General features: G+C 42.9%; 1 protein-coding gene and 4 non-coding genes across 5 annotated transcripts in view; 2 read left to right on the top strand and 3 right to left on the bottom strand.

The window, feature by feature from the left end:
• HES7 (hes family bHLH transcription factor 7) overlaps nucleotides 1-3,532 on the top strand; it is a 53,846-nt gene extending 50,314 nt beyond the window's left edge. Inside the window, exon 4 of the mRNA XM_077470625.1 lies at nucleotides 1,783-3,532. Coding sequence (XP_077326751.1) covers nucleotides 1,783-2,171 — 389 coding nt within the window. The 3' untranslated portion in view covers nucleotides 2,172-3,532. The remainder of the gene's footprint in view (nucleotides 1-1,782) is intronic.
• A 9,841-nt stretch (nucleotides 3,533-13,373) lies between these two features.
• On the bottom strand, nucleotides 13,374-13,458 carry TRNAR-UCU (transfer RNA arginine (anticodon UCU)). Its single transcript is given in 2 exon segments — nucleotides 13,374-13,409; nucleotides 13,422-13,458. It is a non-coding gene; the product is annotated as a tRNA-Arg (tRNA).
• Nucleotides 13,459-18,337: 4,879 nt separating this feature from the next.
• Nucleotides 18,338-18,422, bottom strand: TRNAR-UCU (transfer RNA arginine (anticodon UCU)). The gene is given in 2 exon segments: nucleotides 18,338-18,373; nucleotides 18,386-18,422. It is a non-coding gene; the product is annotated as a tRNA-Arg (tRNA).
• A 4,737-nt stretch (nucleotides 18,423-23,159) lies between these two features.
• TRNAR-UCU (transfer RNA arginine (anticodon UCU)) lies at nucleotides 23,160-23,244 on the bottom strand. Its single transcript is given in 2 exon segments — nucleotides 23,160-23,195; nucleotides 23,208-23,244. It is a non-coding gene; the product is annotated as a tRNA-Arg (tRNA).
• A 3,326-nt stretch (nucleotides 23,245-26,570) lies between these two features.
• Nucleotides 26,571-26,652, top strand: TRNAL-UAG (transfer RNA leucine (anticodon UAG)). The gene has a single exon. It is a non-coding gene; the product is annotated as a tRNA-Leu (tRNA).
• Nucleotides 26,653-27,298: the final 646 nt, after the last annotated feature.

Below are 27,298 nucleotides of genomic sequence, written 5' to 3'. Positions count from 1 at the left end.
ACTTCCTTTGTGGTTTTGAGACAGGAAGGTGAAGCGTCAGCCTTTCTAAAGTGAGGGGAAATCCCCTGTTAGACAGTTGTCTCTTGAACAGATGTCTACATCGAAAGATTTCCCCTTACCTCTTGTTCAGATGACAATTGTAAAACTTTGGATTTTCAACCACTTTCTGTCCTACAGCTTTGACAATGGTCAGCAGGACAAATAATGTCAAACTCTCTAGGCCCTTGTACACACGTTCGGAGATTCCGACAACCAAATCCATCGGATTTTGTCCCACGGATTTTGTCCGAAACTGTTGTATACACACGGTCGGACAAAGTTGTCGGAAAATCCGACGTGATGACGTTATTTCGTTACGACAGGACTACGTTCATGCTAGTAACCAAAGCTTTGGTGTAGGAATTTGATCTGAGCATGCGTGGCACTTTGTCCGATCGGAATTCTCTACACATGATCGGAGTATGTCCGATCGGAGCATTTTGTCGGAAAATTTTACCAACAAGTTGGAAAACTTGGTCTGTCGGATACAGTCCGATGGAGACCACACACAGTCGGAATATCTGACAAAACGGTCCGATCGGACACATTCCGTCGGAATCTCCGACCGTGTGTACAAGGGCTAGCAGGGAAAGAGATCGGGGGTGGGTGGGGACTTGACAGGGGTTTTAACCTTTCTGAACTCAGTGCTGGGGCAAGGTCCTTTAGCATCCAAGGCAAAAAAGCCAACATGCGCTCATTCCCTCATCCATTTTTCCAGTTTCCAGCATATTTCCCTACCTGCATCCTTCCCTGCCACCAAAACCTGTTGTATAGATGCCTAAATTTACGTATGTTTTGCTGTTTCTTGTAGTTGCATCAGGGGTCAGGTTGGTAAATTGCTGTGAGGGACTGGGCTTCCTGACCTGAGCGTAGGTTCTTTTCCAGGTTCATTCCACAGGGCCTAAAGAAGGGTTTCTATCAGCAAAGAAAAAGGCTTAAATTTTGTACAGGTATAAAAGAGAAATATGAAAACTACTAGAAAGGATTGAAGAAGGTGCAATGTGCAGTTATGATGTACAAATTACAGAAACGCAAACCAAATTCCCACTTTTCCAGATGTGTCTGCTTAAACGAAAAACCTTGTTGGGTGTTATGAGTTACTGACATTTGCACTGCTAGTATTTTTGCAGATCTTTATGGTACTTTCTTGGCATTTGATCAATGTCCATGGGCTTTGGAAATTTCCCATTAGGATCCATCACCTTCTTGAGCAGTGATTGTCAACCAGGGTTCCTCCAGAGGTTGCTAGGGGTTCCTTCAGCATTGGGCCATTTCTGCCTCTCAGATAAGTTCCCACTGACACCATTGATCTTTTTAGATACCTGTAAGGAGGTAATTCTTCCCAATGACCACAAGTGTAAAGACCATTCTTCCCACTGACCATCACACTAATGTATCATGAGTTGTAGATATCTAATTTTTAGCAGGGGTTCCCCGAGACTGGAGAACTATTTCAAGGGTTCCTCTGTGTTGAAAAGGTTGAGAAAGGATGTTCTTGAGAATAAGACCAAGGTGATCCTGAAGTTGTCCTAACCAAGTCACTGAATAATTGGATATAATGTATAATTTATTGTACCCTAAATTGCCAATTTCTGCTAATTAGATTAATTTAGTGTATGCTATTAAGAAAAATGTGCATTATCTTGCACATACCCAAGCTACTTGAGATGTGTTCTACTCAGACAAAATATCTTTTATCTTAAACTCTCTTTACTCTTCTAACTGTCTGCCTTTCTCTCTCAGATCCTCACAGATGGGTGAAACCTGCTGAAAAGTTTTATCTTTCTGGGTTCCGAGACTGCTTGGACCGCACAGAAGACTTCATCCAGGACATAAGCCCCATAGCCAAGGCCCGTTTTCTCGATGAGCTTCAGACGCACCTTCAGGACAGGTTGCATTTCCCAAATCAGCTCAACCTTTGTAGCCAAGTTGGCAGGCGGGATAATGACTTGTCTTCTGAAGGGAATGTCTCCCCTGTTTCCACCATAGAAGTAAGCCTCTGCTCGCCTCCCCTCAGTGGGTCTGAAAGTGTAAGCCCCCCGAGATGGATGCACTCAAGTTCCCCAAACCCTGGTGCTTACCAAATGGAACATAACCATGCTTCAACCTATGTTTGGAGACCTTGGCCATAAAGTTACATGGACAAGTACAATGGACTCCTAAAACCTGTTTGAAGACTTTTCTAATCAAATCTCCATGATTGTTGATGTCTCAAGTGGAATCTGCCAACCACAGCTGGAAAGTCTAATGCCCCGTACACACAATCGGAATTTCAGACAGCAAAACCGTGGAATTTTGTTCGAAGGTTGTTGGCTCCAACTTGTCTTGCATACACACGGTCACACAAATGTTGACCAACAAATCCAAACGTGATGACGTACAAGACGCACGACGAGACAAGAAAAAGGACGTTTAATAGCCAGTGCGGCTCCTTCATGCGTGAACTTGTGTGCGTCGGACCTGTGTACAAACGATCGGAAATTCCGACAACGTTTTGTTGGTGGAAAATTTGAGAACCTGCTAGCCAACATTTGTTGGCGGAAAGTCCCACAACAAATGTTCGATGGAGCATACACATGGTTGGACTTTCAGCCAACAAGCTCACATCCAACATTTGTTGTCGGAAAATCCGATCGTGTATACGGGGCATTAGTCTCCATGCTGCAAAGGGACCGTATTTTTGCATATTCAAAACCAGTTATGATTATTTTTTTTTTCTCTTTTTTTATTTTTATTTTTTTTATAAAGGGGAGTATCAAAAAATGAGTTCACCTGCAGCAACAAGAGGGAGCTATTCTATACACTGACCATACATTTTGGTACTCAGCATCTCTGTATGGTTGTCGAGTTAAATAGGTCATAAGTTTAATATATTTATATGATTTAAAAACATTAAGGCACGCCCCCTAACAAGTTTCTAGGTCCACACAAAAACGTAGAAATTGTTTTTTGAGTACATAACTGGTGATCTCTGAAGAAGTATTCCCAACTGCAGGCAACCAGTATGGAGCATCTTATTATCCTACAAAATGTTTAATGCATTAGGGCTGGAGAATTCTGGGGTAAAGCCAAAGAGTCAGTTTTGGAGTCCATGAGATACAAGATGCTTGGGTATGAAAGCAGAGTGAAGGTTTGAGGATGGCAACCCTTTTGCATCCTGAAATCATATTATTAAGAAGGCTTCCTATGGGTAAACTGGAAACGTAATGGGGCAAATGGGACTAGAACAAGGGACAAAATCGGCAGCTCCTGGTGCCTCCTGACAGGGTGATTGTATCAGCAGATATAACAACTTCTTCTTTATCTTTAACTGTACTGTCCTATCATAAAACTTTATAATTATATAAATCACAGGGCATGTATACAGACGTGAGTTTGTATATGTATCTCTATACAGTATCTGTATGTCCTTTCTATATGTTATGCATATGTATTTCAAATCTCGCACATTTTGTTTGATTGTATGAATGCATGTCTTTTGCTGTTATACAGCATTTTGAGTGTATTTCTTTTTATTTCTTTAATAAATGTTTAAAAATGTTACAAAAGTCTCAAGTTTAAATTTCAGAATGCCTTATTAACTGCTCAGTCATGACAGCACTGTAAGCTGGATTTCCCACCAACAGCAGAATGCCGTTTCTGATCTTGTCTCTATTAGTTAAAGTAGATGCATTGTCATCACAATCCGTATATTACCCCCCTTCCTGACCAGGCCATTTTTTGTGGTACGGCACTGCATCACTTTAACTGACAATTGCCGATCATACGACGCTGTACCCAAATAGCCAACGCTGTGCGCTGTATCTATGTCCTTTTTTTCCCCCCCCCATAAATAGAGATTTTTTTTGGTGGTATTTGATCACCTCTGTGGTTTTTATTTTTTTACGCTATAAATAAAAACACCAACAATTTTGGAAAAAAAAAAACTATATTTTTTACTTTCTGCTATAAAACAAATCCAATAAAAAAAATTAAAAATGTAATTTCTTCATCAATTTAGGCCGATGTGTATTCTACGACACACACTATATTGTCAAAAGTATTGAGACGTCTACCTTTACACACACATGAACTTTAATGGCATGCCAGTCTTATGCCCTGTACACACGATCGGACATTCCGACAACAAAACTGTGGATTTTTTTCCCGACGCATGTTGGCTCAAACTTGTCTTGCATACACACGGTCACACACATTTCATCGAAAATTCCGATCGGCAAGGATGCAGTGACGTACAACACGTACGATGAGCTGAGAAAAATGAAGTACAATAGCCAGTGAGTCTCTTCTGCTTGATTATGAGCATGCGTGGACTTTTGTGTGTCTGAATTGTGTACACACACTTGGAATTTCCGACAAGTGTGCACGAGGCATTAGTCCAACCGTGTGTACGAGACAGGGTTTAATATTGAGTTGGCCCACCCTTTGCAGCTATAAAAGCTTCAACTCTTCGGGGAAGGCTGTCCACAAGGTTTAGGAGTGTGTCTATGGGAATGTTTGACTCTTCTTCCAGAAGAGCATTTTGTGAGGTCAGGCACTGATGTTGGACAAGAAGGCCTGGCTCAGTCTCCACTCTAATTCATCCCAAAGGTGTTCTTTCATGTCGATAGGTGTGCCAGACCAGAATTGTTGGATCACATACATGTACGTGATCCAGTGCAGCACGGCCACTCTGCTGCCGTAAATCTACGGTAGGCGGTCCGCAAGTGGTTATGTAACACACAGAGTACAGAGTTCTGAATTAATTACTTAAGCTCTCTGGGTGTACTAGGTATGCTGGTGGTGAATAGGCACAAATTATGTGGATTCATCGATGGAGATAATGGAGTCGATCAGCTATAACACTACAAGCTGTAACCACAATATATGTGCCCATCATTAGCCCTTGTACACACGGTCGGAGAATCTGTCGGAATGTGTCCTATCGGACCGTGTTGTCGGATAATCCGACTGTGTGTGGTATGCATCGGACTGATTCCGTCTGACCCAATTTTCCAACTTGTTGGAAATATTTTCCGACCAACTGGTCCGATCGGACATACTCCGATCATGTGTAGAGAATTTTGATCGGACCAAGTGCCATGCATGCTCAGATCAAATGCCTACATCAAAGCTATTGGCTACTAGCCTGAATGTAGTCCCATCGTAACGAAATTACGTCATCACGTTCTGAACGATCAGATTTTTCGGCAACTTAGTCCGACCGTGTGTATGCAATAGTTTCGGACAAGATCCGACGGGCAAAATCCGACGGATTTGGTTGTCGAAATCTCCGACCATGTGTACAGGGGCTAACAAGGTAAGGCATGCAAACGACATAGGGATTATAACTACACCTTTACATAGTTAAAACAACAACGACAAAAAGTGTACAATGCCTTTAACCATGGCTATCAATACTTTCAGTTAGAGTCTAAAAGTAAGCAGTTTCCACTGTGCTTTACCCTTAGATAACCCACAGTGCTCCATGAATCTAGTGGCATGGGTGCATCTTGTATTAAATGTTTATTTGCAAAACAACGATTTTTATGTAAATCTTAGACAAATCAATATGAAACATCAGTGATATAACATTTATAATACACCACATATTTAGACAAATGCTTAGGCTATTATAGCATTAGCCATAGTAGCATTATAGGAATTAATAGCAATTCATATTAAAGCCACCACAACAATCCAGGAACTTCCAAGATCACCAAAGCAACTAGAAGAATAAAAAGAATAAACAGCAGGTTTCAGTTGTGTAGGAAAGGTGCCTCTTGACAGCAAAATAATTGTTAAAGCCGGATAAAGTATAGTATCAAGTAAACTATAGAAAGAGATAGTCTGAAAGTAAACAGTGTTTGCTGTGCTTTGTCTTTAGATAATCCATAGTGCTCTGCGTATCCAGTGCTATGAGGGCACCTTGTAGGGTGTATGCGGTGTATCCTGCTGACTATGCCAAATTGTGGGCGGGGCCACTCACCCTGCACTTGGGTGTATTTTTCACTCTGCACCCTCTCATCAATGCCTGGGATCATGTGAGGATCAAACATTAAGGCAGTTACCCAACAGAGATGAGCCGTGTCCCTGTGTGCAGTAATAAAAGTACAGAGTGCCTCTGAAAAGTTTTATAGATGAAGGGTCGGTGTTGCTGCCCGTCACCTGGGAGGAGTGACTCACTGCAGAGGATCATTCTTCAGGCGACGTGCAGCGCCACCCACCCCTACATCTATACAACTTTTTAATTTGAGAGCTTCACCTGAAGCCCCCCAGGGGAGGCAGCAGCCTAGCCTACACCTAAGCGTGGAATACAATCATTTATATATTCCTCTGAAAAGTACCGTCCCGTGCCAGTACACACTTTAACTTGATGTATGTTGCATTTAAGAGGCACACCGCTGAACCCACGCCATTTCCACCAGTCTAGCATACCTCTGTTACCTCATTCCCAGTCTTTGTGATGTAGGAGTGCTGAGCCTTATGCAGATGCGCTTTAACGCAATGGGTGGTTTGTGGTCCTAGAACTGTGTTTCTCAACTCCAGTCCTCAAGATGCACCAACAGGTCATGTCTTTAGGATTTCCCTCAGATGAAATGGCTGTGGTAATTACTAAGGCAGTGAAACTGATCAAATCACCTGTGCAAAATAATGGAAAACCTGAAAACATGAACTGTTGGTGTGCCTTGAGGACTGGAGTTGAGAAACGCTGTCCTAGAGACTTCTCAACAGCAACTGTGGGGTCTTGCTGGACCCCCCCAGAGGAGTTTGTTGAAGTTTAGAATTGGATGAGAGCAACACACCAGCTTGTACGGACGTTTTAGAAAGATTTTTTATTTTGTAACAGCCAGCGTGTTTCGGGGTCTCAGCACTCCCCTTCTTCTGGGCTAAAAACAGGATGGTGTTGGCACTCACATCCTTTCAAAAGTTCAACAATCTCACGCCCATTGACAGAATGGGGTCCGGCCATACACTTAGCATGGACCTCATGCGTGTACTTGTTAACTCCTTCACTCTCGTACCATGTGACCAGGCTATGGGACTCTGTAATGTGGGTTCAGTCCCAATTGTTTTGGGAAATCAACCACTAGGGAGGGAGCCAGATTACCGACCCTCTCACTGCCAAGACCCCGCCACCTACACGAGGTAACACGCTTCACAACTGTCAGCAATGTACCTTGCACTAGCTGGTTACCCATACCAACTGCATTACTGCTCCTGCTTTTCTTGCTGAGTAGATGTTTCATAGTGGCTTTGCTTCATAAGCCATATGTGCTTTACTGACCCTAGTTTTTCACACACTAGGAACCATCATGCACCTCTTTAAATAACTTCAGACCAGACTTCGCAAGGCAGCAGCGGACATCTTGTTACACCCAGCCCCTTATAGATAGTGAACTATATGGGTTGGGTGTCACAAGATGTCCGCTGCAGGCTTACTGTGGCCGAGTGTAGGGTGTACCAAGATGGGCGTTGCAGTGTTCAATCTCTGACAGAGACATGGAATGTTACTTCCATTCCCAAATGCGATGGCCCGGTTAGCTGATTCTGATGGAACATGAGGCTGTGCCCCGATCTACTGCCCCAGCCAGCTTAACTTCCGCTGCTGCCAGCCTGTTGAGGACTCTCTTTCCGCTCCGCCCTCTCCACCCATTAACTTCGGGGAGTGAGCACCACCACCTCTTCACTCCCAGGTACTGGATTAGGCATTGGGAGCATTTGCACAAGTACAAGTACTCGTGCAAATACTTGGTATCGGTGCAACCCTACTTAGCACGGTTGATACTTTACCTAAAAGTTTTGGCAATTCAGTCCAACATGAACAAATACAATAGAATATCGCTAAATATCTCTACTTGAATGCCCAGGAATAGCTTCACAAGGTGGTAGTCCAAGCTTGGTGTTCTCCACAAACTGGTAGATCTACAGGCTCCCGGTGCCTCCAATGGACTGCAAGGCGCAGTGGTCCTCCTCTACAGTAGTCGTAATATTTCTTCATGAGCGGGCTGAAGTAGACTCTCTGGAACCTGTTTCCCCCTTATTTATATTGAAGGATGGATAGGCTGGTTCCAAAAAGCCCAGGAACAGCAATTTACAGCATTACCCCATTCCCCAGCCTGGGCCAGCCACCACCTAACTAATATGCTATAGTAACCAGCTTACAATCTTGTGTTAAATGTTTATTGGACAAACAAAGATATTATATAAATATGAAGCAACAAATTGATCGACAATGGCTTGATTTTTTAAATCAAATAAACAGCAGGTTTCAGTTGTGAAGGATCACATGGGAAAAGGTAACTCTTGACAGCAAAATAATTGTTAATGCCATATAAAGTATAGTATTAGCTAATCTATGGAAAGAGAGAGTCTGAAAGTAAATAGTTTCTGCTTTGCTTTGTTTTTAGATAATCCATGTGGGCACCTTATAATAAATGTTTATTTGAAAAGCAAAGAATTTATATAAATTATAGATAAATTAATATGAAGCTGCCAAATTGATCTCGTACGATCTGTGGCTTAATTTAATAGTATACCGATAAGCTAAGATTTTCTAAGTTTGCAAGAGCTGCATAGCAGCGTAGAAACTTAATATAAACCTGGGAAATGAATTTCTATTCAAATAAGTCAACCCCATATCAATTTAAGTACCAGTATACATATTTATTTCTGTACAACGAAATGTGATCAATAGGGATGGCCTTGCGGTTCGCGGCGAACTTTGCGTGTTTGCGATTCACCAAACCGGCGGACATATGCGTTTACATTGTGAAAGAACTTTGACCCATGATGACACATCCATCATGGGGTACAGGACAGCCAATTGAAACATTTCAGCACATGGACAATTGGACATTCCCCCTGCCTTATAAATAGACCTGATCTGGCGGCCATTTTACATTCTGTCTTTTGTCAGTGTAGGGAGAAGTTGCTGTGTGGAGCAGGGACAGACTGTAGTGACACAAATCACTAGCTATTAGGTCTTCAAAAGTCCTTTTAAGGACTGGTATAGGTGTACAGTATATATGGTTCTGGTGCACTGCTACTGACTTCTGTGCTGCTGATTGCTGAGTGCACTGCTGACCGATTCTGCAGCTGTCTTTTGTCAGTGTAGGGACAGGACGCTGTGTGAGGACAGTGCAGGGACAGTCAGTTTAATCACTAGCTATTACTATTAGGTCCACAAAGGTCCTTTTAAGGACTGGTATAGGTGTATAGTATATAGGGTTTTACACGTATAATATACTTTCTTTCAAATATAGAAAGCCTATTATACTTGACTGCTGACCGATTCTGCAGCTGTCTTTTATCAGTTTAGGGACTGAGGGACAGTCTGCAAATCACTAGCTACTAGGTCCACAAAGGTCCTTTTAAGGACTGGTATAGGTGTACTATTTGGTGTGCAGTATATAGGGGTGTAATACACGTATAAAATACTTGCACATATAGAAAGCATAGTATAGTGCATTTTCACTGTGCAGCATTGTGACTGCTGAGCGGTTCTGCAGCGATACTACAAAGAGTGACAAACGCAATTAAAAAAAAAGTATTATTTATATCTTACTAAACCATCTACCACCATAAAGAGGATCTCCTTGTTCTATAATACCCTTGATGATAAGTTAACATTCAGCAAGACCCCTAATATTACTGCATGGGAAAAAGACCTAGGTAAAACGTTCACGGTAGATCAATGGCGAACGGCACTGCAAACAACCTACACCTCCACCAAATGTATTAATTTATGGGAACTGACAAAAAATACTACGGCGTTGGTACCTTACCCCATATAGGGTCTCCAAATTTGCTCCCAACACCTCCCCATTCTGCTGGAGACAATGTGATCATGCTGGTACCTTGTACCATATATTTTGGGAATGTCCGAAAATACAAACACTCTGGGACAAAGTATTTCGTATATGCTCACAAATAACAAAGACCTACATCCCCATTAACCCGGAACTGGCCATTTTATTCTTAAACTTAGATTTGATTCCCAAACCTACTAGAACGATTGTATCCCATTTACTTCTAAGCACCAAACTGGTTATCACACGACACTGGAAAGTTCATAATACACCAACGTTAAAGGAAGTCATTATGACCACTAACACCCATGCCATGTATGAAACCATGTTTGCTTCAACCCAGTGTGAATTTCTCATAGCTAAAACGAACTGGAAAATCTCTGCTCCGAGATGTTGATCTGTCCAAACCGTTGTCTGCTATCTACAAGGTGTTACTCCCAGGTGTCCATACCGGTTTGGAACTCCAAAGGGCAAGGTGGGAAGCTGATTTTCCCTCCTTGGATACGGAGGACTGGGAAGATGTATGGGAGTATCCTTTTCAACAGTTAGTGTCAGCCAGAGATAGACTGGTGCAATTCAAAATAGTACATAGGGTATATTACACTCCGCAACGTCTTCACAGAATCTATCCATCTGTCCCTGATTCTTGTTGGAGATGCAACTCACTTTCGGCGGATTTCATACACATGTTCTGGAGCTGTCCTCAGATAGCTGGGTTTTGGGTGGAGGTGACTAATTTTATTCTGGCGGTTACCACCGTTAACATACCTTTATCGGTCGAGATATGCCTCTTAGGACTGGTCGAGCCGCTGGCTCCACGCCGAGCGCTCAGAACGCTCCTGGGCTTATTGCTGTACTATGCCCGTAAGTCGATTGTTCTCAAATGGAAGGCCCCGGTAGCCCCCTCTATTAATTTTTGGAAGCACTTAGTGAATACGGCCCTCCCTCTTTACAGGGCCACCTACCTTTCGCGAGGCTGTGGCACTAAATTTCATAAAGTATGGGGCATTTGGACAGAGTCGCGTGACACCAACGCTGACTTGAATCCGGACTGATGGAGTTTCATTAATGCTTAATGGAAGAGTTCTAAGTTGTGTGATATTCATGTAACCCTGGGTCATTATTAACGTGGGCAATAGGGGATTGGTAGGTGAAGGGTGATGCTTGCATATTTTATCCTGGGTCTGTGTGTGGACTGCGGTGGAGCATGGGTGAATTAAGTAACTGTCCTGAGTAATGTGCAGTGGTGCTGGAGCGTACAGGGGGAGGGGGGGGGTTCTCTTTTTCTTTCTTTTTTTTTTTTTTTTTTTTTTTTTTTTTTTTCTTTTTTTTTCTGTTGGATGCACACGCCGGTGGCGGTGTGTCGGGTGGGGGGAGGGGGAGGGTTATTTGGTTGTTCCCTGATTGTTGACTCAGGGGTTTTTTGTAATAATCAGCCTGGGTATGCCCAATAGGCTGTAGGTTGTTTTATTGTTTTCTTGCAAATTAATAAAAATAATTTATAAAAAAAAAAATAAAACGAACTGGAAACCGTGGACTGACTGGTTTAATAATACAAAACTGATATGATTCTAACTCGATAATGACCTAGACTTGCATGACAGTATAAATGAAACTGGGATAAGGCTCCGAAGATACGGCTCTTTTTCTTTTTAATTTACTTTATATTATATCATTTTACTTTGGGTTATATTTTTTATTTATTAACCTTCTTTTATGTTAAACATCCATTGTTCTCTTTAATTTATTGTATGTTTTTCTTTTCTCGCCTGCATGGCGTCTTGTTCGTTGACTGTTATAATTTACATGATGAGTAAGAATCCGTTGAAATAGCTGTTGATTTATAATACAACACCTGCATTGTAGACGTATATAAAATATGCATAAATACATGACATCCGCTTTAAAGTCTCACAGATGGGATGGTGATGCTTAACATTGTGGGATAGAGATTGCCGAACTAGGGGAGGAAGGCGGTATTCCCTCACTAGGCACAGCGAGTACTCATTAGGGGTCCCGGAGGGGAGGCCTCCTCTTCATAATGGTGAGCTCGTTAAGTAAACGGATTGTCCACGTAAATCCTTGGACAACCAAATTTATCGGGTGATGTACTGAGGAATCATCTTTTCTGTTTTCTCTATAATGCAGATAGGTTGACCCATGTTATTATACACTACAAAAAGAAACAATGTATATGTGTATGTATATGTATATCTTCATGTAAAACTTGTGATAGACCAGTGGCCCCCAAAAACGAAAGATTGAAGCGGGGTGTTATATACCTTCTTCCACATATACTGAACTTCTCTAGAGACTTTTGTCACAGGGTCATTTAAAAAATGACAAGCAGAGGAAGAGGCAGGCCCTTCCACAGGGGTGGTAGGGCAGGAGCAACAGACTTGAGCCAAAGTGGCAAACTGCAGAAGGTGCGTGCGATTACGTCAAAGGACGCACCAGACTTGGTTGAGTGGCTCACTCAGCCTTACTCTTCTGCACCCTCCTCATCCTCTCGATCTGCACCCTCTTCACTCTCTGCTGTGTGCACCCCCAAAGACACTACCACCAACAGTGCTCTCTATCACGGTGCTGGTGTGGTGTCAGTGCTCTCTATCTTGGTGCTGGTGTCAGTGCTCTCTATCGCGGTTCTGGTGCTGGTGTCAGTGCTCTCTATTGCGGTGCTGGTGTCAGTGCTCTCTATCACGGTGCTGGTGTCAGTGCTCTCTATCTCGGTGCTGGTGTCAGTGCTCTCTATCTCGGTGCTGGTGTCAGTGCTCTCTATCTCGGTGCTGGTGTCAGTGCTCTCTATCACAGTGCTGGTGTCAGTGCTCTCTATCACGGTGCTGGTGTCAGTGCCCAGTCTCTGTCGCGGTGCTGGTCTCAGACAGTGAGGGAGATAGCAGCAGAGAAGACAATCGGCAGGCAGTGCCAGCACCATGGCTGAGGATCAGCACTGGACTGGCACCTCCGGACCACCACAGTGGAGCCCTGCATAGGTGGGGGTAAGGGCCGGGCAGAGGGAGGGGCTCAAGCACATGTTGTCACACTGGCACAGGACTGTGCTGCTCTGAATGTGGCACTGATCATCTCCTGCATGCCCTTTATAGCCTGCCCTGACCTTGCCTCTCCTCCATGGCCTTCGTGCGCTCCTGAATTGTCAAAATTTCAAAGATAAAAAAAGAATGCTTGTCGTTGTCGATCCCAGATTCACTTAATACTTTTGTTATGTCAGTGTCCATGTTGTGGGACTATGTGTGCACAGCTAGTATGTATTTTGTGGCTAAAAATATGACCTGTAGGTTTTTAAGGTTCGCCTGCCATTAAAGTCAATGGGGTCCGATGCAAACTTTTGGCCCGCGTTCACGAAACGTCCCATCGGAAGTTCGTCCATCACTAGTGATCAAGAAACTAGTGTTATGACCACTTTGCATACAGAAGCTTTCCATTACAAGGAGTTGTTGGTGTTTTACACACGACACAGTGTACTACTAGGAGTTGTATATAAATCTCCTCTTTTTTGTACTATGCTACTTGTCCAACAAAAAGCGACTCTGGTGGGACTCGAACCCACAACCTTTGAATTACTTCACCAGCTAGAAGTCCAATGCGCTATCCATTGCGCCACAGAGCCTGTAGGGATTTCATGGAGACCACATCCTAATGTACGTAATGTCCCATCTTGTCTGGGATTACATGATCACATATATCATGGATACCCAACCTTGGCCACCTTGATGGAACAGTACAGTATGATGTCACTCTCACGCATGTGCAAGACTACATTCATCTAGACACTGTGCTGGAATCTAAACTGAGCTGAATACATGTAGCTCAGAGTACATTCTACTGTGAACAGATAGGCAAGTTAATTTATAATGGTAAACAAGACAAATAGAGAGGGTGAACCTCCCTAACACGGGCACAGACAGCAATAAAAACCTGACAGATGCTCTAATCCCTCTCTCATCTCTATACAAACCTAAAAAAAAAAAAAAATAATGATTTGCCTTTAGTCATAGTTTTGTTCAATCAAAAATCCAAACAATGAGAAGTATTTTTAATTTCCCAGAGCAAATCTTTCAAGAAAAGTCCTTAAAATTGTGCTCGAGAGAGAGAGACGGTATGTAAAGAAAGCCATTGTGTGATGGTCAGACGAGCAGGCACGATCCAATTGTCAGCAGATATTTCATGTGGAAATGCATACCTTCAGTTCGCCCGAGCATTCATTTTGACGAAAACAATTACCTGATCATGCGTGTTTATGAAATAGTTGAGGTCAGATACGGTGTTCTCACCTATTTTTACATACTTACATAGTAGGTGAGGTTTAAAAAAGTCCATCAAGTCCAACCTATGTGTGTGATTATATGTCAGTATTACATTGTATATCTCTGTATGTTGTGGTCGTTCAGGTGCTTATCTAATAGTTTTTTGGAACTATCAATGCCCCCCGCTGAGACCACCGCCTGTGGAAGGGAATTTTCACATCCTTGCCACTCTTACAGTAAAGAACCCTCTACATAGTTTAAGGTTACACCTCTTTTCTTCTAATTTTAATGAGTGCTCACGAGTCTTGTTAAACTCCCTTCCGCAAAAAAGTTTTATCCCTATTATGGGGTCACCAGTATGGTATTTGAATATTTAAATCATATCCCCTCTCAAGCGTTTCTTCTCTAGAGAGAATAAGTTCAGTGCTTGCAACCTTTCCTCATAACTAATATACTCCAGACCCTTTGTTGCCCTTCTTTGTACTCACTTCATTTCCAGCACATCCTTCCTGAGGACTGGTGCCCAGAACTGGACAGCACATTCCAGGTGCGGCCGGACCAGAGTCTTGTAGAGCGGGAGAATTATCGTTTTATCTCTGGAGTTGATCCCCTTTTTAATGCAAGCCAATATTCTGTTTGCTTTGTTAGCAGCAACATCTACTAGGACCCCCAGGTACTTTTCCATCCCAGATTCCCCCAGAGGTCTCCCCCTAGTGAGTAGATTACATTCATATTTTTGCCACCCAAATGCATTATTTTACATTTTTCTACAGTGAACCTCATTTGCCATGTAGTTGCCCACCCCATTCATTTATTCAGATCTTTTTGCAAGGTTTCCACATCCTGCGGAGAAGTTATTGCCCTGCTTAGCTTAGTATCGTCCACAAATACAGAGATTGAATGGTTTACCCCATCCTCCAGGTCATTTATGAACAAAATAAATAGGATTGGTCCCAGGACAGAACCCTGGGGGGCCCCACTACCCACCCCTGACCATTCAGAGGACTCCCCATATATTTGCTTAATCCCCCCCATTCCAGGTATCTTAACACTTGCTGAATGGATGACGGCTACAGTATAGTTCTGGGTCGCCGTCATATGACGGCTTCCAATGATTGTGCCCGCCTTTGGCCCGCTGTGGTGCGCAGACGGCACGCTGTGTATTCCACAGTGTCCTTCAGACACTGTGGATTACAGATTGAGGTAAAGAGCCAATCATTGGCTCTTTACCACATGATCAGCTGTCTCCAATCACGGCTTGCCACAGAGGTAAACCTATGCTGGTTTTTTGGCACTCCTTTCCTCAGGCTGACAGCATGAGGAAGGAGAGGAGAGCTGAATACCGGCTTCTGTAAAAGGGACTTGCACACTGATACTCTGGGCACTGATTATCAGTGTCCTGTTAATCGGTGTAGTCCCAACAAGGCCCACCAGCGCTGACAATCTGTGCCTACCAGAGCTGCCAATCAGTGCCCATCAGTGCCTCCACCAATTTCACCTATCTGTGCCACCTACTAGGGCCCATCAGTGCCACCTATCAGTGGACTCCATCAGGGTCCATCAGTGAAAGAAAAAAAAATGACCTGTTTGCAAAATTTTACAACAAACTATGAAAAAGTTTGAGATTTTTTCAAACTTTTTGGTTTTTATTTAGCAAAAAAAAATAGAAAACCCAGTACTGTTTAAATACCACCAAATGAAATCTCTATTTGTGTGGAAAAAAAATTATAAAAATTCTGTTTTGGTTTTGCATGACCACGCAATTGTCATTGAAAGTGCTATATCGCTGAAAGCTGAAAATTGGCCTGGGCAGGAAGGGGGGTGAACGTGCCCGGTAGGCAAGTGGTTAATCTGGTGATTTAAAGCAGACCTTCAGTCATTTTTTCAACTTCCCATCTATTAAATCTTCTGCCCTTATTGTTTTAACTTTGGATAGTAAAAGATTTTTTTTTTCTGCCAGTAAATATCTTATACAGCCCACGTCCTGTTTCTTGTCTGGTCATTAGCCTAGGCTTATGACATCATGCACAGCTCTCTCTCTCTCTCTCACGCTTGTGAGAATTTGCTAGGAAGGGAGGGGGGTGAGTCATAAGAGGGCCAATGAAAGCTGCAGGGCTGCATAGCCGGAGGTGTGTGTCTGTGGAAATCCAGGAAGTGAACAGGCAGCAGCTTTAGCTGCCCACAGTTAAAATGGCTGCAGCCAAACTCAGTGGAGGGAGATTTCTGCAGCATATTTGGCAAGTACAGAATCACAGTATATATAAAACAATATGCAAAGTGGTTGGAGGGAAGCTTCGGAATGGCAAAGATGTTTTTATTACAGATTATGTGAGCAGACTGCAGTTCCTCTTTAATGAAAGTGCTTTAAAATTTCCTTTGCTTTTAACTTTTGATTTGGGAATGCTTGGAATTTCCTGAATAAAAACCACATTACATTTATTCGAGGAAAACCTAATTAACTAAAGAAAAATTGAACAAATGTTCTGAAATTGAATTGTTTTAATTTAAACACTGACATTCGATTTTGGAATAAATTGAATTTTCCATATGAAAACTACATACACTGTTAGGCCTCATGTACACTGCTGCTGGTAAACAGACGTTTAGGAGCAGTTGGGCATTTTTATTTTTTTTTATTTTTTTTTAGCCGCTCTCATCTATGTTATCTTATCAGTACATGTACACAGGGTCATTTATAGTAATTTCTAGGCAGTTGAGTTTAGAAGCATTTTTTGGAAAGCAAAAAAATGCGTTCAGCGGCAAATGCCTGTAACAGCTTGTAAACGCGGTAGCTCGCGTTTAGAAGCGTTTCATTTACAGGCGTTTTTTTTTGTTTTTTACAATTTGCAAAAGAAATAACAATTTTAAATGCTTGCAAACTCGGCTAAACACACTTTGTAAACGCAGCAAAACGGATGTTTTTAAACATCGGTTACTATGTGTCAAGTTAAATCGTTCAGGACAGGTTTTAAAACGTTCCGTGTGCATTAAGCCTTAGAGCTAAGTTAATTCACAAAAATGTTTCCACCCCGCCTCTGCCTCTTCATTACCTACTGGAAAAATCAAATAAATGTTCTGAAAACAGATTTTTTTTGTGTTTTCTAACCAAATTCCACCCATGCATTGCCAGCTTTAGTTGACATTGTCTGCAGCTACCCATATTAATGATATTTTTATCCAATCCTTTCAAAAACTGCCAAATTGGGTGACAATGATCTCATGTGATCTATAAGCTAAAACGGTGCTTCTTGGCAACAAAATAAATGTTAGTTTTTCCTATACTGTAAGTATAGCATTAGAGAAGTTATATAAAGAGAGAGTCTGAATGTAAACAGGTTCTGCTGTGCTTTGTCTTTAGATAATCCGTAGTGCTCTGTGTATCCAGTGTCATGGGGGCACCTAATATTAAATGTTTATTTCAAAAACAAATATTTTACGTAAATAATTAATACGAAACTGTGAAAATTGAACAACAATGATCTCATATGACGTATAGATTTATTTACTAATATACCAGTAACCTTATGCCGCATGCACCTGAGCGGACTTTTCAATGGACTAGGTCCGACGGTTTTCCTGACGGACTTTCGGCGGAGTTCCGAATGACTTCCCGAATGAACGGACTTGGCCACACACAAGCACATCAAAGTCTGACAGATTTGAACGTGATGACGTACGACCGGACTAGAATAAGGAAGTTCATAGCCAGTAGCCAATAGCTGCCCTAGCGTCCGTTTTAGTCCGTCGGACTAGCATACACACGAACAGATTTTTCGACCGGACTCGAGACCGTCGGAAGGATTTGAAACATCTCTTAAATCTAAAGTATGACAGATTTTTCGACAACAAAGGTCCGATGAAGCCCACACACAATTGAATTGTCCGGGGGATTTGTTCCGTCGGACCTAGTCCATCGAAAAGTCTGCTCGTGTGTACGTGGCATAAGATGTAAGCCACAAGAAGAAGCGCAAAAGCAGAGAACACTGAGAGGAGCCAGGGAAATAAACTTCTATTCAAGTAAGCCAACCTCATATCAATGATAAAATCAAAGTAAGAACATACATATTTACTTCTATACAACTTGATCTGCAAATTAGCTTCACAACCTCTTTACATGCAGGAAGTTTCTATTACAAGCAGGTGCTGGTGGTTGACACATAACCACATGTACTACTAGGATCCGTAATAAATCTCCTCCTCTGTACTCAGCTACTGATAGATTGACAATCCTGGAGCAAAACTCGACTCTGGTGGGACTCGAACCCACAACCTTTGAATCACTACACCAGCTAGAAGTCCAATGCGCTATCCATTGCGCCACAGAGCCTGTGGAATCTACTCATAATTGTTTGTTAATATGTAGTGCTCAGTATAAATGAGTACAACCCCAACAAATTTGTCAGGAAACGTATTTTCCTTTCTAAATCAACATTTTCTATAGGACACTACACTACAAAATACTCCCACAAATTTGGGCCATTGATTGCAACTAAGGATGAGCTCTGGCGTGTTCACACACACCACGTGCAGAGCCTGCCAGGAAGTCGGCACTGTGCTGCGCTAATCACAGGCAGTGAGACATTTCCCGATCTCTGCAGCTGCGCATCGGGACAATGTCTCACTGCCTGTGATTAGCGCAGTGCCGACTTCCTGGCGGCTCTGCACGTGGGGTGTGCGAACACGGCGGAGCTTATCCTTAATTGCAACCAAGTTAATTTGTTAATTTGCACCCACAAAAAAAAAATTTTTTTTCCTAACAAATTCATTCAAGACCATGTTGCAAAAATAAATACACCCCAATAAAAGTCTTAGGAGCTAAGCTAAATTTTAAACAACAAAATTCTAATTAACAAGAATTCAACTACAGGTGAGTCTAATTATTCACTAAGCAGGTGTCCAGCAGACAGCTGATTATAAAAGGATGTTTCTTAATACTTAAAGCGGGGTTCCACCCTAAAGTGAAACTTCCACTCATCGGAACCCTCCCCCCCTCCGGTATCACAGTTGGCACCTTTCAGGGGGAAGGGGGGTGCACCCACTTCCGGGCATAGACTCCCACGGGAGTCTATGCCTCTTCCTGTCCCGCCGCACTGTCTGCTGGGACACACACGGGTCCCAGATACAGCACGGACCATTCCCATTGTGTTGCGCAACTCGCGCATGCGCAGTAGAAAGAAACCCCCTTCCCATTCCATGTTGTCAGTAAGGGCACCACATGGAAGAGAAATGTCACAAGGCCTGAGAAAGAAAACAATTTATTTACACAAGAAAGGTGAAGGCTACAAGAAGATCAGCAAAGCTTTACTTATCAGTCAGAATACTGGAGCAAAAGTGATACAAAAATGTAACAAAGATGGAACTGCAACCATCTCACAGAGACATTCAGGCCATCCATGGAAGTTAACACCTTGACAGGAGCGTCTTCTGATAAGAAGGGTTGAAGAAAATAACTATGCGTGTCCACTGCAGTTAGCTAAAGAAGCCGAAAGCCAAACTGGGGGGATTGTTTCCGCATACACTGCGGAGGGATGGTATGCATGGCTATCGTCCACGTAGAAAGCCTCTCCTAAAGCCCATGCACAAAAAAGCCTGCCTAGAATTTGCCAAGGCTCATGCTGAAGTAGAAGAAGACTTCTGGGACTCTGTACTTTGGAGTGATAAGACCAAGGTAAATGTTTTTGGAACTAATGGCTTTAAAACTCACTGTGTAGCAAAGGTGAGGAGCACAGAAAAAATGCATGGTGCCTACAGTGAGACATGGTGGTGGCAGTGTCCTTCTGTGGGGTTGCATGGTTGCTGCTGGTGTCGGGGAGCTGCATTTCATTGATGGTATCATGAATTCACATATGTACTGTTCTATACCGAGAGAGAAGATGCTACCATCACTTCGTGCCCTTGGTCGTTGTGCACTATTCCAACATGACAATGATCCAAAAACACATTTAAGGCCACTGTTGTATTCTAAAGAAGAACAGGGTGAAAGTGATTCAGTGGCCAAGGATGTCTCCTGATCTGAACCCAATCGGGGAACACCTATGGGGAATTCTGAAGTGACAAGTTGAGCATCACTCTCCATCCAGCATCCAGGCTCTAAAAGAGGTCGTTCTTGAAGAATGGAAAAAGATAGATGTTGCAATATGTCACCAACTTGTTCATTCCATGCCTAGAAGACTTGGTGCTGTCCTTACAAATCATGGAGGTCATACAAAATATTAGATGTAGTAGTTTTTGTTTTTGGGTGTATTCATTTTTACATTAACTAATTTGAGTAAAATTGAAGATTTTGTAATCTAAGTTATATTATTAACCTTATGTAGCACCCTAAAGTTTAGGCAGGGTTGGCCTTAAATTTATTTGCCAAGTGATAGTTGCCTTGGCCAATTGCTAGGGGGTCAAATGACTTTGCCCCAATTCTGGAATTTCTGCACTTCTCTCTTCTGTCGCTAGGTGGCCGGGTACCTGGCGGCATTAGATAAAACAAGGGAATTGCAAAGAGAGATTAGGAGTATATGGGGTATCTCAGCCAATGGTATATTTACTCTTTTAATAAATAGAATTATGCTATGGATCTCTATTGCGTTTCCCATATATTCCATGCCTAACTCCAGAGAGGAAGTTTTTTACATCTCCAGTCCACATATGCGAACTGGCATTATCCTGCCAAAGCGGTACTTGACTTTCTTTTTAAGTAAAGAGGTCAAATCTATCTGGTAAGTAAGGAGGAGCCTAACACCCAACGGTTCAGTTCGCAACAGAACCTGCAAACAGACCTAAACTTCGTGTCAACTTTATGGTCAAGTCTATGGGACTCGAACATTCACAATCTAAAGTGCTAATTTTAAAGGGTAATATGCAGGTTACTGTCCTAAAAAGTGTTTGGGGACCTGGGTCCTGCCCCAGGGGACATGGATCAATGCAAAAAAAAAGTTTTAAAAACGTCAGTTTTTTTCAGGAGCAGTGATTTTAATAATGATTAAAGTGAAACAATAAAAGTGTAATATTCCTTTAAATTTCGTACCTGGGGGGTGTCTATAGTATGCCTGTGAAGGGGCGCATGTTTCTGGTGCTTAGAACTGTCCCAGCACAAAGTGTCATTTCGCAAGGAAAAAAAGTCTTTTAAAATCACTTTCAATTGTCGGCTCCCGTAATACAGAGAACACTCAATGAGTGGTCTCTGTATTACGGAGTGCAATTCATTCATTGATTTAAAAAAAAAAAAAAAAAAAGCGTGGGGGTTCCCCTAAATTCAATTACCAGGCCCTTCAGGTCTGGTATGGATATTAAGGGGAACCCTGTGTCAAATTTTTAAAAAAAATTGACGTGGGGGTCCCCCTAAATATCCGTACCAGACCCTTCAGGTCTGGTATGGATATTAAGGGGAACCCCGCATCAAATTGAAAAAAAATTTGATGTGGGGGGGTCCCCCTAAAAATCCATACCAGACCCTTTATCCGAGCACGCAACCTGGCAGGCCGCAGGAAAAGAGGGGGGGACGAGAGAGCGGCCCTCCCCTCCTGAACTGTACCAGGCCACATGCCCTCAACATCTGTGACCCCTCAAAGCACCATGTCCCCATGTTGATGGGGACAAGGGCCTCATCCCCACAACCCTGGCCGGTGGTTGTGGGGGTCTGCGGGCGGGGGGCTTATCAGAATCTGGAAGCCCCCTTTAACAAGGGGACTCCCAGATCCCGCCCCCCCCTTTTTGAAATGGTAAGGGGGTACAAAAGTACCCCTAACATTTCACAAAGAAAGTGTAAAAAAGTGTTAAAAAACACACAGACACCGTTGGGAAAAGTCCTTTATTAACAATAAAAAAAAAATTTAAAAAAGATTCCAGCGGTGGTAATCCACTCTTGCTATCCAGCGATGGTTGATCTCTTCTCCGGGGTCCAGCGATGGCTGATCTCTCCCAATGGTCCAGCGCAGCGCATCCATCCTGTCTCCACCGGAGACACTGCGGGAATCCCGGCAGCCTGACACGTCTTAGCTGAGGAGGACGGGGCCACCCATCACCTGACCCTGCCCCCTCTGACGCAAGGGGAAACCCGGGCCTCCCCAGTGATGTATGGGTGACCCGCCCCCCTCTGATGTAACGGAAACCTGCATTACATCAGAGGGGGCGGGGTCAGGTGACGGATGGCCCCATCCTCCTCAGCTAAGACGTGTCAGGCTGCCGGGATTCCCGCAGTGTCTCCGGTGGTGACAGGATGGATGTACTGCGCTGGACCATCGGGAGAGATCACCCATCGCTGGATCAGATCAGCCATTGCTGGACCCCGGAGAGATGATCATCCTTCGCTGGATAGCAAGAGTGGATTACCACCGCTGGAATCTTTATTTTTTATTTTTTTATTTTTTTAATAAAGGACTTTCCCCAACGGTGTGTGTGTCTTTTTTAACAATTTTTTACACAAAAGAAATTTATATTTTTTATATATTTTGTTGTGGATATTTATTACGGCAAAAAAATTAAATATATTGCTTTTTTTTTTTTTAAATTGACGCTCTTTTTTTGTTTATAGCGCAAAAGATAAAAACCGCAGAGGTGATCAAATACCACCAAAAGAAAGCTCTATTTGTGAGAAAAAGTGACGTCAATTTTGTTTGGGTACAACATCGCACGGCCGCGCAATTGTCAGTTAAAGCGACACAGTGCCGAATCGCAAAAAGTGCTCTGGTCAGGAAGGGGGTAAATCCTTCTGGGGCTGAAGTGGTTAAACACCAAAAGTAGATCAGTGAGAAAGGATCCATAGACATGAGATTGTCCCGAAAACTGGCAAATTAGACAGCAAAGACCTCCTATGATCTATGGATTGATCTGCTAATATACTGATGAGCTAAGCAGCCTGGGGAATGAAGTTCTATCCTTATAAATGATTTAAAAAAAAAAAAAAAAAACACACATTACTGTCTATACAACACCATGTGATCTACAATCTCACTTTTACAACCTCTTTACACACAGGAAGTTTCTATTACAAGCAGTTTACACATGTACTCCTAGGATCTCCCCCCTCCTCTGAACTCAGCTACTTGTAGATTGACAATCCTGGAGCAAAACTCGACTCTGGTGGGACTCGAACCCACAACCTTTGAATCGCTTCACCAGCTAGAAGTCCAATGCGCTATCCATTGCGCCACAGAGCCTGTGAGGACAAACGCCGACCACGTGCTAGTGTACATAATCTGCCAGACTGTCTGAGCTCTCACCATGCTACTTTTCTGTTACTTTGTTCTTTTTTCTTCACTGCCAATATGTTTGCACTGTCATGTGTATCATCAGAATTTCCTGCACTCAGTGTTCCCTTCACATCCCCTTCCTTAGCTTATCTTACTTCAGTCTGCATAGGGGGAGGTGTGGGGTGTGATGAATGGAGGAGAATGCTGAAATGGTTCAGTATGAAAGTGTGTAAGAAGTGCAGTCATCTATAGAAGGGTTATAAAGAGACTCACAGTGTGATATAGAGGAGAATGGGGAATATACCCCCATTATAGGGGCACACTGTGATAGAAGAGGTATAAGGGCACACTGTGGTAGAAGCGGTATAGGGGTACACTGTGATAAAGGAGTGATATAGAGAGAGGCATAGGGGTACATTGTGATATAGAGGAGGCATTGAGAGAGGTATAGGGGTAAACTGTGATAAAGGAGAGGTATAAAGAGCGTTATAGGGGCACACTGTGATAGAAGAGTTATAGGGGCACACTGTGATAGAAGAGTTATAGGGGTACACTGTGATAGAAGAGGTATAGGGGCACACTGTGATAGAAGAGTTATAGGGGTATACTGTGATAGAAGAGTAATAGGGGCACACTGTGATAGAAGTGGTATAGGGCTACACTGTGATAGAAGAGTTATAGGGGCACACTGTGATAGAAGTGGTATAGGGCTACACTGTGATAGAAGAGTTATAGGGGCACACTGTGATAGAAGAGTTATAGGGGTACACTGTGATAGAAGAGTTATAGGGGTACACTGTGATAGAAGAGTTATAGGGGCACACTGTGATAGAAGAGTAATAGGGGCACACTGTGATAGAAGTGGTATAGGGCTACACTGTGATAGAAGAGTTATAGGGGCACACTGTGATAGAAGTGGTATAGGGCTACACTGTGATAGAAGAGGTATAGGGGCACACTGTGATAGAAGAGTTATAGGGGCACACTGTGATAGAAGAGGTATAGGGGTACACTTTGATAGAAGAGTTATAGGGGCACACTGTGATAGAAGAGTTATAGGGGCACACTGTGATAGAAGAGTTATAGGGGTACACTGTGATAGAAGAGTTATAGGGGTACACTGTGATAGAAAAGTTATAGGGGTACACTGTGATAGAAGAGTTATAGGGGTACACTGTGATAGAAGAGTTATAAGGGCACACTGTGATAGAAGAGTTATAGGGGCACACTGTGATACAGAGGGGTTATCGGGAGAGGTATAGGGGTACACTGTGATAAAGGAGAGGTATAAAGAGAGTTATAGGGGTACACTGTGATAGAAGAGGTATAGGGGTACACTGTGATACATTAGGAGGTAAGTGGAGAGGTATAGGGGTACATTGTGATAAAGGAGAGGTATAAAGAGAGTTATGGAGGCACATTGTGATAGAAGAGGTAAAGGGGTACATTGTAATATAGAGGAGGTATGGGGAGAGGTATAGGGGTACACTGTGATAAAGGAGAGGTATAAAGAGAGGTATATGGGTACACTGTGCTAAAGGAGAGGTATAAAGAGAGGTATAGGGGTACACTGTGATAAAGGAGAGGTATAAAGAGAGGTATAGGGGTACACTGTGATAGAAGAGATATAGGGGTACACTGTGATAGAAGCGGTATAGGGGTACACTGTGATACATTAGGAGGTAAGTAGAGAGGTATAGGGGTACACTGTGATAGATGAAGTATGGATAGAGGTATAGGGGTACATTGTGATAAAGGAGAGGTATAAAGAGAGTTATAGGGGTACAATGTGATAGATGAAGTATGGAGAGAGGTATAGGGGTACAATGTGATACGCCAAAATGCCTGCAAATATGTCTGTGTGTTCAGGGGTCAGTAGTATGCAATGCAAAGTGCAGAAGTAAGGATTGGGTAACGTAGTGTTCAGTCATTGGGCATATGTAACACAGAGTTTGGGGATCAGGAGAAGTAACACAGAGTTCGGGATCAGAAGTAAGTAACGCAGAGTTCAGGGATCAGAAGTAAGTAACGCAGAGTTCAGGGATCAGAAGTAAGTAACGCAGAGTTTGAGGATCAGGAGTAACACAGAGTTTGGGGATCAGGCGTAAGAAACACAGAGTTTGGGGATCAGGAATAACACAGAGTTTGGGGATTAAGAGTAAGTAACACAGAGTTTGGGGATCAGGAGTAAGTAACACAATATTCGGGGGTATCAGGAGTAACACAGAGTTCAGGGATTAGGAGTAAATAACACAGAGTTCAAAGGCACTAGTATGTAGTACTAGTACTATGGGAGAGATCAGTAGTAAGTAATGCAGAGTTCAACAGTCAGTACAATGTAAGCCAGAGTCCAATGGTTAATAGTAAGTAACAGAGTTCAGAGGTCAGTAGTATGCAATGCAGAGTGCAGAAGTAAGGATTGGGTAACACAGTGTTCAGTCATCGGCATATGTAACACAGAGTGCAGGAAACAGGAGTAAATAACACAGTGTGCAGGAGCAAGAAATAAATAATGCTTAGTGTGCAGGGGTCAGTAGTATATAATGCAGGGTTAAGTATAAAATAATGCAGGATTCAGAGGTTAGTACGATGTAACAGAGAGCGCAGGGGCCAGTATCATGGCAGAGCTTGGGCTCATTAGTATGTAACGCAGAGTTCAGAGACCAGTAGTATTTAATGCACAGGGCAGGGGTCAGAGTTCAGATATCAGTACCATGCAATGCAGGGTGGAGTAACTGATGCAGATGTCAGAGGTCAGGAGTAAGCAGTGCAGTGCTCAGGGGTTAGGAGTTAGTAAACATAGAGTGCAGGAGTCTGGAGTAAGTAATGTAGAGTTCAGAGGTCATTAAAACGTAACATACAGCGCAGGGGTCAGTAGTAAGTAACACAGAGTTCAGATGTCAGTAGTATGTTAAGCAGAGTTGAATACTAAATAATGCAGAGTGTAGGGGTCAAGAGTAATTAATAAGGAGTTCAGAGGTCAGCAGAAAATCATGGATAATGCAGAGGTCAGGAGTATGTAACACAGAGCTCAGAGGTCAGTACGATGTAATGCAGAGCGCAGTGGTCTGGTTTGGTAGTATTAGTGCAGAGTGCTGGGGTGGAGTTTAAAAAAAAAGGAAGCAATCATACTTGATGAACTTGCAGCACATAGTAGCTACAATAATCTTTGCTTGCACTCAATTGTGCTATTTTCTCTGGCACAGGCACCTTCCTACAACAAAGCCAATGGTTACAATGACGTCACACAAAGTCAGTGATGATCCTTATGGCTCTCTGCACAACACCAACAGGGTAGCGTGGCCGAGCGGTCTAAGGCGCTGGATTTAGGCTCCAGTCTCTCTGGAGGCGTGGGTTCGAATCCCACCGCTGCCATGTGTTTTTTTTTTTCTTTCCTATTTTATTCCATTATTTCCAAGTGATCCCACAGCACATCCTCAAGTCCATAAATAATTAACTATCAATTTATATATTTCTCATTAAGTTTAAAAAGTTGTGACACTGATAAAAAGGATCATAAATAATATCATGGCAATTATCCAGCAATGCTGGGGATTTGACCCCCAACAATCACTGGCTGGGGGGGTCATCTATAGCCAGTTATAAACTAAGAAAATACAAAATTATTACGAAATAACAAATTATTCATATTCCCAGCCATGATTTTGCAGATTTAATATTCTTTCCCAGCCAATGTTAAAAAAATTTTTTTTCAAAACCGATGTTTTAGCCATTCATAAATAACGTCCAGCCCCGGTTGATGTGAGGGTAGTTTTGGTTCTCGACGCCTCTGTGCCATTGACAGTGGCGGCCATGTTGTTGGAGACCAACCCTACGAAAGGGAGACAAACTGTAGAAGTCTCAGAGCCCTTAGCGACTGTCTCGCGAGATCTGGCGGTGTTTCAACAGATTAGGTGAGCCGTTGTAGTGTCACAGTTTGATGCCTATCACAGGATGGTGCGGAAGTGACGTTGTTGCGTACTGCGCATGCGCGATGCGTTCCAAACGCTCGCGCCGTGCG

Source organism: Lithobates pipiens, unplaced genomic scaffold (genome assembly GCF_037356315.1).
Source record: "Lithobates pipiens isolate NorthernLeopardFrog02 unplaced genomic scaffold, aLitPip1_a1.2 Scaffold_8, whole genome shotgun sequence".
In the NCBI taxonomy this organism is placed as follows: domain Eukaryota; kingdom Metazoa; phylum Chordata; class Amphibia; order Anura; family Ranidae; genus Lithobates; species Lithobates pipiens.
Note: the sequence above shows the minus strand (reverse complement) of the source record. Positions and strands in the feature narration are given on the sequence as shown.